Source organism: Pelophylax lessonae (assembly GCF_965119305.1).
Source record: "Pelophylax lessonae genome assembly, chromosome: 4".
NCBI lineage: Eukaryota > Metazoa > Chordata > Amphibia > Anura > Ranidae > Pelophylax > Pelophylax lessonae.
The window spans coordinates 463,819,716-463,838,831 of NC_138771.1; the positions used below are offsets into that span (position 1 = coordinate 463,819,716).

The window sequence follows — 19,116 nt, forward strand, 5'->3', positions numbered from 1 at the left end:
GGCCCATTCACACTTGTGTGGTGCATTAACTTAAGACAATCTAATCATTCTGAATGGGCTGACAACATACCTCACTTAAATAAACCGCTTCTGCTTCTTTTTGACCATGCAGCGCACCACAATGCACAGTGGCACATTTAAAATGCAGTACAGGCTCAAAGCTTCAGGTTAGTGTCCACCCTCAATCTGCACTTTGAGTATTTTTAAGGTGAATACTCCATGGTGTCAGCCATTTTGTACAAGGTAGTATCACGAAAATCAACCATGGTCCATAATACAAAGCCAACATCAGGGGTAACACAATTCACAGTACTGGGCATTCTGTGTTAACAACCAATTCTATCCTTCCTTGAATTCTCTATCTGTTCTAATCAAATGGCATCTGGAATATGACTGGTTGCTTTCTTTCAGCCATTCGACATTGGAGGCCCATCTCAATCAATCATTTCATTAGAAACCACTAAAAACTATACAAAATGGAGTAAGTTGTCTTGACTGGCTGCATTCTGATGTCTAAATAAATGGAGGTCTATGAATGGTGGGTACATTCAAAGGAACGGAAATCTATACAAGAGAAACAGAGGCTGCCATTGTCAACCTCTCCTGCTTAAAATGCTAGCTACCTGACCGCCATTCAACCCTCAGATAAGGACTTCCATCTTCACTCTGCTAATCTGCATACTTTTTCTAGGTAATTGAGATAAAGTACTAAAGCCAGTAAGTATAACAGCCAGGCAGCCAGCATTTTTATAAGGTTAGCAATTGCCAGTATGTATTTTCCACATGACAGGTGTAATTTAAATATACCAAAAAAACTTCACATACCATGTGGGGTTTATGTCCTCACATTACAAAACCAAAGTACAAAAACAAACATGGCTACAAAACAGCAATGCAAAGCATTTTCCTTGGCATTATACTGCAGTGCAAACAGCAGAGCTGGCAGATCGCAGGAGCCAGATATCTACAGAAATAAGCTAATGCACAGTCCAGCTTTCAAGAATGTGGATCCCATGCACCCATTGGGCATCATTTATCAATACTTTACCAGGAAAGAATTGGCTCAGAGTTTCTGTGTTGCCCATTGTAACTAGATTCTTCCTTTCAATACACTGCGAGAAGGGGAGGGAGAATCTGATTAGTTGCAAAGAACAACATAGATAGCCTTCAGCTCAGATGTTGATAATAGGTCCAGGGAGTATTGGTTTATAATAGCATTTTGCAGCTTCTGGTAGAAATGAAGGCAGCTGTTGGCCAATGGCACTAGTGTGGCGGTTATTGCAGAGCTGGAAGCGGAGGACAGCCCTGATCTAGGCTGTAGGCCTTGGTCTTTATGATGATGAGGATGATGAGGACGGTGATGATAGGAACTTGCTGGCCACTTTGTAGTGATCAGGTGACCCTGAGCTGTGTCTCTGTAGGAGTCCTATTGCTTGGGCTTGTAACTCAGAGGTCAGTTTTAAAGAAGGAAAATGAAGTAGCACCAGACAGCTCTCCAGTACATCTGGAAATGGCAGGACCTGTGAGGGAAAAGATGGCAACTATAACACATACAATTATGAGCCTGAAAATAAAACCAGTTTGTAATTAGGCTTATAGTTCATCTAAGCCAAGAACAAAAATGTAATATAATGCAGTTTACCAATCTTAAAAGTGGAACTCCGCTTACATGCCCCCCCCCCCCCTCCAGTGTCACATTTGGCACCTTTCAGGGGGGGGGGGGGGGGAAACAGGTACCTGTTTTTGACAGGTACCCTTCCCCACTTCTGGGAGACAGTGCCATGGCTCTGTCCCTCTGAAGTTCTGCCCTCTCCTTTTTCCTCCGCCGCCGGGCCAATTACAAAGTGCAGCGCGCTTTGCTCATGCGCAGTAGGGAAAGGCAGCACCCAAGAGCCGATACGAAAATCTGTTTAGGGTGCAGACATTGTGGGCTCCCTGGACAGGTAAGTTCTACTATTTAAAAGTCAGCAGCTACAGTACTTGTAGCTGCTGACTTTTAATTTTCTCATGGGCAGAAATCTGCTTTAAATTGATTGTAAAGTCTATTTTTTCTACTTTTTTTTTAAATAAAAACGTGTTATACTCAACCCGCTCTGTTCAACAGAATTGCAGTGCGGCTCTGATCCTCCACTTCTGGGGTCCCCTGCCAGCGCTCCTGGCTCCTCTTCTCCTTGGTCTGCCACCATAGAAAGCCGCTTCCTATGGTTGCACACCTGCAGGCTCGCTCCTGAGTCATGCTGCCTGTGTAGATAGACACAAGACAAGGTGTTTTGGCCCTGCCCCTGATTCCTCGTCAAAGGATTTGACTGACAACAGCTGAAGCCAATGTCTCCCACTGCCTCAGCAAAGCCTGAGAGAGTGGGAAGGCATTAAGGTAAAAAATGTTTAGGCTTTAGAACCACTTTAAAGCTGAACTGCACTGTATCTGACCACAAACCAAAACTGCCATTTAGTTCATTTTAATATTCAAAAGCAAATTCACCCATCCATCCACATCTCCATGCTTAACCACTTGAAGACCAGGCCTTTTCTGGCACTTTGTTACAAATTTAAATCAGTTTTTTTTACTAGAAAATTACTTATAACCCCCCAAACATTATATATATATATATATATATATATATATATATATATATATATATATATATATATTTTTATTTTTTTTAACAGACAATGGTGATTGTTGCAATTTATGTGACAAGGTAATTTGTGCAGCAGCTTTATAAACACAATTTTTTGGGAAAAAATACACATTGAGTTTGAAGAAAAAACCAAACAATATATATCCCAAATTTTTTGTAAAATATAAAAGATGTTACGCTGAGTAAATAGATACCAAACATGTCACGCTTTAAAATTGCGTTTGCTCGCCGAATGTCGGCAAATTACGGCACTTAAAAAATAGAATTTTTGTAAGAACTTACCGAGGGACCTGACCTCGTTCTGCAGAGTCCGGAGTTTGTCCTCCGGCAGGAAGACTTTTGCCTGGGCGGAGTCCCCAGGTAAGGGAGGCGAACAGAAGGAGACAATGTCGACTTCTGAAAATTGATGGTCCACCCTAACTCTTGGAGCATCTGAACCGTGGTTGACAGGTCGTGCAACAGAGTGGCACTGGAACTCGACCTTAACAGGAGATCGTCCAGATACCCAAGGATTGCAATCCCCATGCGCCCGCAACAGGGCCAGAACAGGAGCCAACACTTTGGTAAACACCCTTGGAGCCTAAGCGAGACCGAAAGGCAACGCCACGAACTGATAGTGCTCCTCCGCGATTGCGAATCGGAGGTACCTCTGATGACCTACGTAGATGGGGATGTGTAAATACGCATCCTTGAGGTCGATGGAAGCCAGGAAATCTCCTGGACTCAGGGAGGCCACCACCGATCTGAGGGATTCCATGCGGAGCTTTTGAACCCGCACGAGGCTGTTCAGAAACATTAGGTCCAGAATTGAACGCACCTTGCCCTCCTTTCTTGGCACCGTGAACAGATTTGAGGAAAAACCCTGAAACTTGTCCCGATGTGGCACTGGAACGATCACCCCCTGGGCGAGGAGATCCTGAACCGCCCGTTGGAGATCTTGGATAGGATCTGGGGGTCAAATGAAGATTTTAGGGAAAGAATCTGTCTGCTGGGCGCAATCGAAATTCGATCTTGTACCCTGACCGAATGAGTTCCTGAACCCATCTGTCCTGAATCTTGGCCAGCCAAGGTTCGGGAAAACAGCGCAGACGTCCCCCCCACCCCTGAAACCGGTGAGGGCCGCCGTGCCAGTGTGGGCGGCATTTGACTAGCCCGCCCAAGGCTTCTTCTCAGCCACCAGAGGCCTTGAAGGATTTGCCCTTGTCTTGTGCCTTGAAGGTACGAAAGGACCCCTGGTTAAGTTTAAAGGAAGGGCCCCGCTTACCGCGGAAAGACTTGCCCCTGGACACCTGGGGAAGCAGTGTGCTTTTACCCCCAGTGAACCCCTTCACCAATTCGTCCAGGGAGTCCCCAAAAAGGCGATTCCCTGCATAAGGGCTGTCAGACACCGTCTTCTTGGAAGACTGGTCGGCCGACCAGCTTTTCAACCACACGATGCAACGGATCGTCACTGCGACTGCAGATAAGCGTGAGACTAAAGGGGCCTCATCCAAGGCCGCGTCACACAGGTATAAAACAGCCTGAATAATTTGGTCCACCATCTCCAGAGTAGCAGGAGGGGCGGAATCAGCCACAAGGGTGCGTCTTAGCACCTTAGTCCACTCCACCACAGCCTGAGAGATCATTACTGAGGCGAACACGGGTTTCATCAAGGAACCTGCCACCAGATAGGAGTGGTGGGTAAGAGACTCCACCCGCCTATCCGCCGGGTCCTTAAACACCGGAGAATCCTCCGCGGGCATCAGAGTGGCTTTATTTAACCTGGACACCGTATGGTCCACCTTAGGGGCCACAGTCCAGCGTGAATCCACCGGAGACGCAAAGGGATAACGGTACTAAAACCGCTTAGGCACCAGTAAATTGCACTTTACATTTTGCCATTGTTCGTTCACCGTTTCGTGAAACTCAGCGGGACCGGGAAACACCTGAACCGACTTCTGGGTTTTGCGGGTCCCAAAGGAAGACCGCTTATCCGGCAGGTGGGGCTCATCTTCTAAATGTAGCGTGTCTTTAACAGAGCTAATGAGCGCAGACATTGCAGCGCGTTTTCTGGCCGACCCGGAGGGGGAATCCTTCACCTCCTCCTCCCCCCCATCCGACAGAGGACTGAGACCCCTCAGGTGGTACACTGTCCGTGGCAACCATATCTAGCGCCGAATCAGAAGATTGAGAAAGCCTGGGCCTTTTCTTAGAAGCCCGCTCAGACATCAACAGATCCACTTTGGACGCTCAAGTCGTAAGTGCAGCAGTAAGTGAGACTATTGCAGAGGAATCAGGAGTACCTGAACCTTCCACCAGAGCTGGGGGGAATTTGCTATTCTGGGACTCCATCAGAAACACTTAGAGATTAAATGGCGCTGGCCCTTTAAAATCGGCGATAGCGGCGGTTCTCACCGCAATGCACTGCAAAGAGTGACTAGCCTGTGCTACTAAGCACTGAAAGATAACTGCCAGCAGAGATATAAACCAGAAAAAATAGCAAAAAAGCCCCCAGAAGTGTGTCTATACTGTACCCACGCTGCCAGCTCGATCTGTGTGCTTGGAAAGAGGAAATTATGTCACGCCACTAGAGGCCGAACAAAGGTCTGAGCCACAAGAAAATGGTTGCCAATGTAAGTCTATGGGGAAGGCTCCGAGAAAATGGCCGCCGAGCACATGAGGAAACACATTGCCCACAATAAAGATGGCGCCCAAAAGGGCGCCAAGGCATTACAGATAATGGCTGCTGCCCTCACAATGAGGCCAAACAGCCTGCCCACACCTGAAATGGGGGCCCTGCGGTTTTACACCGATGCGGCCCCCACAAACATGTCTGTACCCCCAAAACGTTACAAAAGCATCACAAGGGACTCCGGGACCCCCGCAACCCCCCCACACCGCGGCAGAACCGCTATAGCGGCCCAGCAGGGACTGTGAAGGGACACACGGGAAACATACTGACAGACATGAGGGGGAAATTTACAGACTCCACATAGACTGCCATCCCCATAACAGGCCCCACATACACCCCCCGACAGAAAATGCCATAAACAGAGGGGTAGCATGGTACTCACCGGTCCAGCGAAAACGTGGGTACCGCTCTGTGACAGGAAGCCTCCCACTCTGGGTGGGGGTGCCGTCAGCTGAACAAGACGCTAGCAACACGTGGCGTACCGCAGTTGAGACATCCCAGCGAAGTAGCCACTTTGCAGGCTTTGTCCCTGAGGACAGGGACAGGTCGTTTGCGAGGCCTGGGCGTACGCATAGCCTGCTAACGCTCGACGGCAGGCTGGGATTCCGTAAGGCTCTAGGACAACCAGTGCGATTGCCAGCTCCGCAAACACTGTAGTCTTCCGAAGTCTGACTAACTAAGCGCAGGAACAAATAAAAAGCTATAAGTGTAAAGAAAAATCACTTTGCAGAAATAAAAATTAAGAAGAAGAAGAAAAGGCTGAGACTGCAGCCCCAGCCAAGGGAAGCCTGCCTACTCCTAACTAGGCAAAAGACAAACTGAATTGGGAATACTGCTAGCAGGGTATTGGACCAGAGGGACAGCCCCCTGTAGGTGTGTCTATGCAAAGTTTTTGTGAATGTTTCTAACAAAATCTTCTGCCTAGCTTACTCCTGTGGATAAGACCAATACCCAGTAGTGAAGACTGTATGAGTGGGCGGCGACTGTCAGAGGATGCAAGAGAAATCTCTGTAGGCGACGCTTTAAAAAGGTTTACAGGTTACCTGTTTAGAGTTACAGAGGAGGTCAAGCACTAGAATAATGGCTCTCGCTCCAATGTTACCGGCAATACTTCACGTTTGGTGCGAACACAATTTACATACGTGTGCGCGACCTAGGTATGCATTAAGCACATGACCACGGAGCGATGGGGGAGCGTTTTAAATTCGTTTTTTTCTTATTTATTTATTATTTCACTGTCCCTTTAATTTTTTTATTTTTCATGACTTTTATTCCTAATACAAGTAAAGTAAATATCCCTTGTAAAAGAAATAAGGCTGACAGGTCCTCTTTAGGGAAAGATCTGGGGATCAAAAAGACCCCAAATCTCTCCTTTAACTTTAAAAAAAAAAAAATGTATCTTTTGCTTAAAAAAAAAAAAAAAAATGTATCTTTTGCTTAAAAAAAAAAAAAAATAATAATAATACGTTTGGAGACCCCGGCTTTAGAATATAAGCTCTAATGATCAGTTGTCTTATCCATAGAGTGATGGTGGATTTTGAAGCAGAATATCCCTTGCAAATTTCTAAAGATAGGATGAATAGGGAGTCTATATTCCTGACAGAAGCAGTAGGTGGACTCTGAAGGCTCGGGCAATGAAGAGCAGCTGACAGCTATCACATTAGGAAAAAAAGGATTGTTTTTGGTTTAGGACTTCTTTGTCATTGTTACATACATAGTTAGTCTGGCTGAAAAAAATACACAAGTCCATCTAGTTTAACCAATAAAAAAAACAAAAATAACAAATTACTTCCTAACAAGAGAGCTGCTATCTCAGAGAAACAACTGACAGATGTGATAGCAACCAAAAAGGTTAGTTTGCAAGAGAGTTCATCTAAGGGGATATCCCTGATGGGTTCAAAGGGTGGTTTCCTTTAGGGCAAGGAGAACTATATTGCGGTCACAAAGGAATCTGTAAGTGGGTGCCGTAAGGTGCTGTAAGGGGGTGCCCGATCTGCGCTACACATGAAAAAAGGTTTTGACAAGAGAGTGCAGCCACAGATTTTTTTTTTTTAAAAAAAAAAAAAGAATGGACAAGGCCGAAATCTGTCCTTCTAGAGTGCCTAAGTCCCAAGTTCTGGTCAAGTCCTGGCTGTAGAATCTCTGGGAGTTAAGGGTCTGTGTTCACACACACCAAAGAAGGATTTCCAGGTACAATAATTGACCTTTCTGGAAGTGGCTTTTCTTGCTTTTAGCAAGAAAAGAATTACAGACTTGGAGACCCCAATCTCTTAAGAATTGGGCTTTAACAGCCATGCCTTTAAAGAGGTTGTAAACCCTCTTGTATAACTTTTACCTATAGGTAAGCCTATATTAAGGCTTACCTATAGGTGCTATAAATATCTCCCAAACTTGCACCGTTTAGGAGATATTTACAGCGCAAACTGCCGATGACGTCATAGGCGCAGGCGCTCTGAGGGAACGGCCACCCGTGCCGTTCCTTCAGAGCTCAGTGCCGTGAACGGCGGCTCCCGCGCGCATGCGCGGGAGTGATGTAATCGCGCCTCCGGCCAATCAGATGGCCGGAGGACGCGAACCCGGAAGAGGGACGGCAGGACATGTCGCCGTCCTGTCGCTGAGGTGGCGGCACGGCGGGGGCTTCGTTTTAAGGTAAGTACTACATAATGAGCTAGTATGCGATGCATACTAGCTCATTATGCCTTTCTCTTTACAGGGCTTTTTTTTTCTCTGATTTTTTTTTTGACTTTACTTCCTCTTTAAAGCTAGTGACTGAGAAGCAGAATGAAATCGAGGAACCAGAGACAGCAGGTATGGGCCAGGGGTTGCCTCCTAGCAGTCGGAATAGGTCTGTGTAACAGATTCTTCTATAAATGTGAGCATATAGAGTAAGCACACCACATAACAAAAATGCTTTACCTATAAAGTTGTATTCGGCATATAGTATATTCAGTTATACAACAGATAAAAATATTTATGTATGTCATATTGCACAAAGCAGAATACAGCATACATATTTCCTCCACTGTTAATTTCAACCAATAGAAATACATGCATGTATATAGGTACAATGAGCACCAAAAAGTCATAGCAGCTGATGTTCAGAAATACATACAGGAATTCAGTACCAAGAATACAACCCCAATTCCAAAAAAGTTGGGACGCTGCGCAAAAAATCTATTTAAAACCGAATGCAATGATTTGCAAATCTCATAAACCTATAATTTTTTTACAATAGAAAATGTATCAAATATTTAAACAGAGAAAATATACCATTTTAAGAAAAAAAATAAGTTAATTTTGAAGTTGACGATGGCTAAAAAAAACTGGCAAAGTAAAGCTGGATACACACTATCCAACTTTTGTGGTTAGATTTCCTTCAGATTTACCTTTTCTATGTAGTGCAAGGGCCTGCCAGATTGCATACAAATTGAAAGTGTTTATGTTTGACCTCATATTATATGGTTTTGGTAAGTCTAAAGGAAAAAGTCTTCAGAAAATCTTATAGCGTGTATGGCCCATTAGCGGTACTAACCAGGAAGAGCTGAAAGGACATTTTGCAACTAATTCGGTTAATTGGCAACGGGTCAGTAACATGATTGGGTATAAAAAGGGCATTCTAGAGAGCCAGAGTGTCTCAGAAGAAAAGACAGGCAGAGGTTCACCAATCTGTGAAAAGCTACATCTAAAAATTGACAAACAATTTTAAAATAATATTTCTCAACATAAAATTGCAGACTTTAAATATATAATTTACAGTACATATCATCATTAAAAGATTCAGAAAATCTGGAGAAATCTCTGTTTGTGCAGGGGACAAGGACAAAACTAAATATTGGATGCTCGTGATCTTCAGGCTCTCAGATTCTGTGATGGACAAGGGCTAAGGAATATTTTCAAAAATCACTGTCAGAGCACAGATCGCCATGCCATGAACCCCTTTACCACCGGAGGATTTTCCTGCTTAATGTCCCGGCCACTTTTTGCAACTTGGCACTGCGCGACTTTAACTGACAATTGCGCGGTCATGCAACCCTGTACCCAAACAAAATTTACGTCCTTTTTTTCCCACAAAAGAGAGCTTCCTTTTGGTTGTATTTGATCACCTCTGCGCTTTTCATTTTTTGCAATATTAATTAAAAAAAAAAAAGAGCGAAAATTTTGCGAAAAAATTGACATTTTCTACTTTGACAGTTAAAAAATATCCAATATATTCAATTTTTGTCATATATTTAGGCCAAAATGTATTTAGCTACATGTCTGACAAAAAAATTCTCAATGAGCGTATTTTTAACCGCTTTAAGACCAGAAGATTTTACCCCATTCCTGACCAGGCTATATTTTGCGATTCGGCACTGCGTTACTTTAACGGACAATTGCGCGGTCGTTCGACGCTGTACCCAAATTAAATTTATGTCCTTTTTTTTCCCACAAATAGAGATTTCTTTTGGTGGTATTTGATTACCTGTGCGATTTTAAATTTTTTAAAAAAAGAGCGACAATTTTGAAAAAAAAAATATATATTTTTTACATTCTGATATATAACATTCCCCAAAAAAATTTAAAAATCTAAATTTTTTAACATTTTAGGCCAATTTGTTTTCTGCTACATATTTTTGGTAAAAAAAAAAAAAAAAAATCACAATAAGCGTATTTTGATTGGTTTGCGCAAAAGTTATCACGTTTACTAACTACGGGAAAGATTTGTCATTTTTATTGTTTATTTTTTTTTTACTAGTAATGGCGGCAATCTGCAATTTTTTTTGCAGGACTGCGATATTGCGGCGGACAGATCGGACCCCTAACTGACATTTTTGACACTTTTGGGGGCACCAGTGACATTACTACAGTAATCAGTGCTATAAATATGCACCGGTACTGTAATAATGACACTGGCAGGGAAGGGGTTAACTTTATTGGTGATCAAGGGGTTAAATAAATGCCTCATGCTTACTGACGTGTGTGGGGGGTTGTGTGACAGACACAGATCGCAGGTTCAGCTATGCTGAATCCTGTAATCTGTCCCTGTCTGTCACATAGGAGATCGGCCCGCTTTGTTTACACAAGCGGGCGGATTTCCTCACTCGATCCCAGACGATCGGCGGTGATCACCGCCTCTCCTCCCCTGGCCCGACTCCTGCTGTGTCTGAATACAGCGGTAGCGAGCCTCCGGCGGCACGCGTGCCGCTGCCGAGAGAGGGGAGAGTCTGGTGACGTAGGTCTACGTCGCCAGACGATAACGAGCCACTTTGCCACAGTACCAGCTCAGTGAGCGGTCGGCAAGTGGTTAAAAAGTGCAAGATAAAACTATCATGAACAAAAGAAACAGCATCTTTTCTGGGCTAAAGCGCATTTAAAATGAGACTGAGCAAATGGGACCGCTTCGAAGGTCAACACTATCAGACCCAGGGCCCTCATGCAGGCCCGCAGAGAGGACTGATCGGCTTCCATCAGCAACCTGATCGCCCTTTTGCAACTTCTGAAGTATGTCCAAGGGGAGAAAGACCCTCGCAAGAGCGGAGTCGAGAGTCAGCCCCAGATAAGTGACCCGTACGGATGGCGATAGAGCAGATTTCTTGAAATTGATCGTCCACCTGAATTCTTGAAGGGTCTGAACTGTAATAGAGATGTTGTCCAACAGATCCGAATGAGAGTCTGCTTGCAACAGGAGATCATCCAGATATCCCAAAATGGAGATTCCTCTCTGACGTAACAAGGCCAGCACAGCACTAGGGCCAGGACCTTGGTAAAAACTCTGAGAGTGGAGGCGAAACCAAAGGGTAACGCCACAAATTGAAAATGCTCCTATGCAACCGCAAAGCGGAGGAACCGCTGATGTCCCTCGAATATGGGGACGTGCAGATACGCATCCTTGATATCGATGGAGGCCGGAAAATCCCCCTAATTCAAGGATGCCACCACCGACCGAATGGACTCCATTCGAAACTTCTGCACCCGCACAAAGCGGTTCAGAGCCTTGAGATCCAGGATTGGACCCACCTTGCCCTCCTTTCTGGGCACTGTGAACAGGTTTGAATAGAAACCTTGAGAGCGTTCCTGTGGAGGAACCAGCATGGTCACTCCTTGAGCCAGGAGGTCTTCCCGAAGATCTTTCAAAAGCTCTGGAGACAGGTGAAGGTTTGACTGAAAAAACCTGTACTCCGGCCGGGACCAAAATTCGATTTTGTACCCAGAACAAATCAGTTTGGGAACCCGCGCAGACGTTCCCCCCCATCCCAGAAACGGGTGAGGGCACCCCTTCATGCTGAAGAAGACTTGTCCGCAGCACCAGACTGACTGGTCTTGGACTTGCCCCAGTGCTTCTTAGACCCCCCCCAGAAGCTCTAAATGGCTTACCTTTTTCTTGCTCCCCGGGAGCACTAAAAAATCCGTCTATGAGCAGTAAAGGAAGGACCCCGCTTAGCACGGGATGTTTTACCTTTAGAGGATTGAGGAAGAAGAGTACTCTTCCCGCCAGTCAGATCCTTGATCAACTCATCCAGTGAGTCGCCAAACGCTCTCCAAGAAAAGGGAGCTCCATCAGGGCTTTCTTGGAAGCTTGGTCAGCTCTTCAGGCAAACCATGCGCCGTAGGGCAATCTCCACAGCCGAAACTCTGGCCACCAGGGGAGTCGCATCCAGGGACGCATCACACAGGAACACCAGGGCCTGGGCCATCTGGTCCAAAAGTTCCATCAGTTCTGGGGAAACTACGTCAGGGTCCAAGTTCCATCTCAGAACCCTAATCCGTTCCGTAACTGTCAGTGATACGAACACAGACACAAAGACCCGTTTCAAAATGGAACCCGCCAAAACGTGAAGATGGCAGAAAAGAGATTCCACCCGCCTTTCCACCGAATCTGTAAAAAACCTGGGATTCTTCCACAGGCACAATGGTAGATTTGTTCAACCTGGAAACAGGGTGGTCTACCTTAGCAAAAGGATACCGGCGTTTAAAGCGTTTTGGCACAACTAGCACGTGCTTAACACACCATTGGTCATTCACAATATCATAAAAAGTCTCGGGACAGGGAAAAACCTTGCCAGACTTATGTCCCTGCCGACGTGGAATCATCAGCCAATTTTAACGTTTCCCTCACTGAAATAATCAGGGCTTCCACCAAAGAGCGTTCTGCGCTGCAGCCAAAGAAGACAGGTCCTCTTCAACATCTGACTGCGAAGAACAGTGACCCTTCTGGTAGAGGGGCGTCCGTGGCGACCACATTAACCTCTGAATCAGAGGAGTCCACCAAAGATGGAGAAGGCAGCGTTGTTGCCAGCGACTGTGATCCGGATTGTCCGGGAGTCGCACAGAGTGGGTCTGAGGGTGAATTCACAGCCTGGGACTCCATATTCAAAGTTACAGAAAAACAGAGTACTGTCACTTTAAGAAGCGCCGAAAGCAGTTCCCACCGCCGATACAGCTGTCTGCCTTAAATATACACTAACAACAGAGTGTGCAGGGATATGCCTGCAAGGACCCCAGTACTGTACCACCTCCAGAGAAAACCCTCCTGAACAGCCTGCAGCAGGAAGAAGCACAGGAAGCGACCTCGGCCTGGATGTAAAAGGTCACGCTGCTAATGCAGTTCAACAGGACTACACAAAAATGGTTGCCAATGCATTATAATAGGAGGCTTAGGGAAAATTGCTGCCCCATACAAGTCAATTAGAAAAAGATAAACATTGCCTACACTTAAGATGGTGGCGCCCACAGTGTGCCATGCGGCCAGGGACCCCCACAATGAAGGCCTCAAGGATCTCCAACAAGACCCAGCAAGCAACAAGGTACTATTGCCACCCACCTCAGGACGCCAGGCACCCCAGTGACATGCCCCCCGCGTGGGCGGGAGAGGGAGACAGGGCACAGAGGCCGGGTACTAGACAGGCCAGGGGGATCTTTTAGGAAGTACAGGTCCTATTATCCCCAGGAGAGGGCCCACATCCCCCCAAGGCCATCAGGGCAAGGGGGGTCACATTTACTCACCATACCATGGACCGGGTGGGCTTCGCTCCGGGCAGACCTCCTCCCTCCCGAAGTGGGGGGTGCTGCCAGCCGAGGGGTATGCTGCGGCCTAGGGCGTTCCAGGTTGTTGCGTCCCGCTCGTCCCCAATCCGGAAAGGGGCACCATCATGGCGAGGCCTAGTGCGGGACTATAAGCTGCTCATGCTCTTAGGCCAGGCTGGGGGGACCATAAGGATCTAGATTATCCAGTGCAAAACCCCAGCCAGCATTGCTTGCAGATAACCAGGAGATCCCCCTGAACACTAGCTAGCAAAGTGAGTAAAGAGAAATAAAACAAAATATTCTGAAAGGAATAAAAAACTGAAACCAAAGTCCCAGCAGGAAACCTAGGACCTACTCCTTTCTCTGGGCAGAAACAAACTAGTTTGCTGAGCAGAGAATGTGTGGGTTTTGCTTGTGGGGACGGCCCTGTTGGCGTGTACATTTACATTTTTCCTGCTTAGACTACTCCTGCAGGGGGCAGTATAACCAATTCAGCTAATGAAGATGGAGGCTGCATCTTAATGGACAATAGAGAAATCCCACTTTTTCTACCTGTATTTTGCAGTTTTCAGTGCTGTCACATGACTTCAATCCCTCTTGTTCCGTGAAAAATCCATACCCGTGAGAAAACCATACCCTCGTCACTTCCGGTTCCGCTACGGAGGGTATGGATTTCTCACGGTAGTTAAACTTGCGGCGCTTACATTAAAACAGCTTATTACCGGAGATGAGGGCAGTGACAGGGCGAAGAGCGGAGATGATTTACGTTTCAGATGAGCTGTTTTAATGTAAGCGCCGCAAGTTTTACATTAGACACAGTGCCGTGAGAATTTCATGCCCACCGAGCATGCGCACTTGTCTAATTCTTTAATGTTCAATCACGTATCCGGGGCTCTGAGCATGCGCACTGCTGCGCTGCTCAGCTGTTTCAGCCCGGAAGTGACGAGGGTATGGTTTCTCCACGGGGTATGGTTTTTTAACGTTACACCTCTTCCTGCTGAGTCTAAGAGAAGCAAGTGGGTGTGGCTACTGAAAGCTAGTGACATCACTTCCAGGAAGTGACAATGTTCCTGTATAGACAGTAGGTGTATACAGGATGAGAGGAGCTGATCATAGGTTCCGGCCCAGTGTTCTCTCATCAGTAGGGATGCATTGTACATCCTAATTCATGAGGAAATGAATAAAAAAAAAAAGATTCATCCACACAGGACATGGGGGGAGGTATAGTGCACATATACAGTATAGCTGTGCTGGGCTAGTATATACAGTATAGCTGTGCTGAAAGACTACCATAGGAGAAGGAAGCTGGAGCGGGGGGGTACTGTCAGTGTAGCTGGAAGTGCTCTGGGGTCTCAGCTTACATTCTAAAACGATCATAGTACAGGCAGCCACACTAAGTCTGCGATTCCACTAGTGCGACTTCAGACACAGTGTCATGACAAGTCACAGCCCATTGATTTCAATGGCACCCGTTCCCACCTTTGCGACTTTGAAAATCAGCGACTTTGAATGCATCTTTTGATGCGACTTTGATCCAGAGAGTGTAAAGTTGGATCAAAGTCGCACTATAAATCACAATAGTGGAAACGTAGACTAAAGCTCAGTTTCTACTAGTGTGACTTGTCATGCGACTTTGGACACACAGTTGCATGACAAGTCACAGACCATTAATTTCAATGGCACCTGTTCCTAACTATGCGACTTTGGCAATCAGTGACTTTGAAAAGATACCTGCACTAACTTTGATGCAACTTTTTATGCGTCTTTGAGTTGGATCAAAGCTGCACTCAGTCGCACTCTAAATCGCACTACTGCAAACGTAGACAATAGAGTGCAAAAGATGCATCCAAGTAGTGCTGATTTTCAAAGTCGCATAGATGGGAATGGGTGCCATTGATATCAATAGGCTGTGACTTGTCATGGACACCCAAAGTTGTATGACAAGTCACACTAGTGGAAATGGAGCCTAAAACCCATTACTCACTGTAATGAGCAATAGAAATTGATCTGCATTCCTCTAAACTTTCAAAAATGTTCCTTTGTACCTTATTTCTTTCATATATTGTGCCGGTCATGTGACCCTGCGATCTCTCTCTCAGGAGAAGCTGCTAGCCTAAACGAGGCTATGAAGACAGGAGAAGATGTGTTAAGGATAGGAGGGATGGGGCGGGGCTGGGCAGGTCTAGGCATGCCTGTCTCAGAAAAACTGACAACCTTTTCGGCCCTGTTCACACCTGAGCGTTTTCAGCTCATAAAACGCTCATCTCTGAAGTCTCAAAACGCCCAACAAGCAAAATCCCATTAATTTCAATGGCCCTTGTACACATATGAGCGTTTTGTCGCCTGAAGCAAAACGCCCGAAGCTCAAAAAAGTACATGAGCTTCTTTTTTTGGCAGATTACAAGCGTTTTTGTTAGTTGTCAATGTCTGCCTCCAAACACCTACAAAAAACGCCTCAAAAACGCCCCAACACCCAAAAAAATGCCTGAAAACGATACGCTCAGGTGTGAATGGAGCCTTCAGGAAATGAAATAAAGCTTAGCAAATTCAGATAAAAGGAGATAGTGTTGTCGGTGAAGAACAGGAAGAAGTTGATTGTATAGCTTAGATAAGACTTTCTAAAGCCCCGCACACACGAGTATAAATTCGGCCGGGAAATTTCGTCCAACGACCGATCTGCCGATTTTCGGGTTGTTAGTATGGTGCTTCCGACAACCGACTCCGACTTTTCGGCCGAAAAAATTCTGGTGTGCAGGCTATACAATTTTTGTCGACCGTCAACACACGTCCGATTTTCGTCTCATTAGTACAGATTTTGACGGGGAAAAATCTTATGAGCAAGACTGGGCATGCTCAGAGTTGAAAGAACACATAGAAAGCAATCCAACACATGACATCACTTCTAAAATAGAATTCTGTAGTACGGGAAAATTTGTGTGCAGTCTAGAGCACATTCCAACCAACAGACACGCACTCTGGACAAAAGACGGATGACCGATCGGCGGAAATTCGTTGCGTGTGTATGAGGCTTAAGTTACACAAGCAGCTAGCCAGAAAATGAATAATATCAAAAATAAAGATATTTAACATACTATTAATAGGAAACATTTCATTTTTGACATGAGTTTCCCTTTAATTCCCAGAAGTTTACAGTGTTGTTACAGAGGAACTATACTTAACTCAGATCCAGCAATGCAGCATCCAAGAGTTCCCTGCCGATCGCTGACATCTTCAGGCGGCTGGTTTCCAGGTCTCCATCGCCGGCTGCGTTCATTGGCAGGCCTGGAAGTAACATCAATTGCACAAATGCGGGGGAGGAGACAGCTTTGCCATTGCCAAATTTCTTCAGCTCACTGTACAGGGATAAGCAGGCAGGTAAATAACTTTAATGCAGAAGAGACAAAGAGAAGAGACTCTTCTGCATTAAAAATCCTGCCTGTTCGCCCATTTGTTTTTTTTGCTTGTTTTTTTTTTAGCTAAAGTTCCACTTTAAAGGAAGAGATGCTACACTGTGGCAAATATGGCCCTCTCCCAATTTTTTTGAGACGTTTTGCTGCCATCAATTTCAAAATGAAGTTATTTTATTCTTAATATGGTACATTTTTACAGTTTAAACATTTTATATATATTGTATAATGGGGGTAGTGGCGCGCTTTAGGGGCTAGATGTATGTTAAATATATTCAAACCACAAGTAAGAACTCAACTGTGTATATGTTGAAAAAAATGTTTTTATATGTGTTTATATAGACGGTGTTTATCCGTGAGGATGATGTAGAAAAAGTGCTATGTGCTTTGGTTCCAAAATATGAATAAATAAATGTGCAATGTGCTTCCTGAAACTGGTTCAATAAATAAATCTTACAACTTGTGTCCAATGAAAAAAGTGCTTGGATATGTGGCAATTACTTCAAACATAAATCAATCCATAAAATCTCTATTGTCTATTCGATTAATATTATAATTTGCTAATATAAGATGATATCTTCAAAAAATATTATAAATAAATATATCATGAAATACTTAAAGGGTGGTAAAGGTGCATAGGTGAATATTCCTAAAAATGAATAAATAATACAGTGCCGTATAAATAATGGTGCTCTTCAAAAGTGCCAAGTGTCCTCTAAATATATCATATAGAAAGCCAAAATCAACCATAAAAATGTGAAAGTTCATATATAAAAAAAGTCCCAGATTATTTCAGAGTTGCATATATATTCCTTTCTTTTGTTGTAGACGTGCTTGAAATAAATATAGGGACTTAAAATCCTCCACCTTGTGTGTCACTTCTAGGTGTTCTAAACTCTCACCTTTAGACCCAAGAACATACGCCTGTGGTATATTTCCAGGGTGTAAGCTGGTGTTGTTCTCTTTAAATGCTGTCCCCTTTTGGTCCTGGTTTCCAGCACAGGTTTCCAAATCGATCGGGGTCTCCTGGAATCCTATCCACTATAAGCCAATTGGATCCACTTTCCTCGCACTATCCTCCTTTATATCTCAAAAAAGTAGAGCTATCATGGTGCAGTATTAAAGACTGTTTATTGCCGTATGAACAAAGATACACTTACAATTTCGTAGCCTTGATTACAGCATATACAGAACGTGCAGACACTATGGAAAGCACTCGATTTCCATAGTGTCTGCACGTTCTGTATATGCTGTAATCAAGGCTACGAAATTGTAAGTGTATCTCTGTTCATACGGCAATAAACAGTCTTTAATACTGCACCATGATAGCTCTACTTTTTTGAGATATAAAGGAGGATAGTGCGAGGAAAGTGGATCCAATTGGCTTATATTGGATAGGATTCCAGGAGACCCCGATCGATTTGGAAACCTGTGCTGGAAACCAGGACCAAAAGGGGACAGCATTTAAAGAGAACAACACTAGCTTACACCCTGGAAATATACCACAGGCGTATGTTCTTGGGTCTAAAGGTGAGAGTTTAGAACACCTAGAAGTGACACACAAGGTGGAGGATTTTAAGTCACTATATTTATTTCAAGCACGTCTACAACAAAAAAGGAATATAGATGCAACTCTGAAATAATCTGGGACTTTTTTTATATATGAACTTTCACATTTTTATGGTTGATTTTGGCTTTCTATATGATATATTTAGAGGACACTTGGCACTTTTAAAGAGCACCATTATTTATACGGCACTGTATTATTTATTCATTTTTAGGAATATTCACCTATGCACCTTTACCACCCTTTAAGTATTTCATGATATATTTATTTATAATATTTTTTGAAGATATCATCTTATATTAGCAAATTATAATATTCATCGAATAGACAATAGAGATTTTATGGATTGATTTATGTTTGAAGTAATTGCCACATATCCAAGCACTTTTTTCATTGGACACAAGTTGTAAGATTTATTTATTGAACCAGTTTCAGGAAGCACATTGCACTTTTATTTATTCATATTTTGGAACTAAAGCACATAGCACTTTTTCTACATCATCCTCACAGATAAACACATATAAAAACGGAATTTTTGTAAAATCTTACCTGTAAAATTCCTTTCTCTGAGTCCTCCGACAGTCGCCGCCTCTTCATATTCGTCACATATGGGGGTATTAGACTTGGCTCCGAAGGAGTAGCTAGGCAACAGAATATGTTAACAATAAAGCTTTTAACATATCCCACCCTCAAGGGGTGGTCCCCTCAGTCAATACCCTCCTACTTCCTGCAACCATATCTCAGTTTTAGTGGAATAGCAGTAGAGTATACAATCAAACCCCAAAAGAGGGGCGGGGGCGGCGACTGTCGGAGGACTCAGAGAAA

The 19,116-nt window shown here is 44.4% G+C and overlaps 1 protein-coding gene across 2 annotated transcripts in view; it reads right to left on the reverse strand.

The window, feature by feature from the left end:
• Positions 1-1,131: 1,131 nt before the first annotated feature.
• The window catches only part of GEMIN5 (gem nuclear organelle associated protein 5), a 197,877-nt gene continuing 179,892 nt past the window's right edge, over positions 1,132-19,116 (reverse strand). For both annotated transcript variants that reach the window (XM_082256099.1, XM_082256098.1), the window contains exon 29: positions 1,132-1,520. In XM_082256099.1, the coding sequence (XP_082112225.1) occupies positions 1,332-1,520 (189 nt within the window). In that variant the 3' untranslated portion in view covers positions 1,132-1,331. The remainder of the gene's footprint in view (positions 1,521-19,116) is intronic.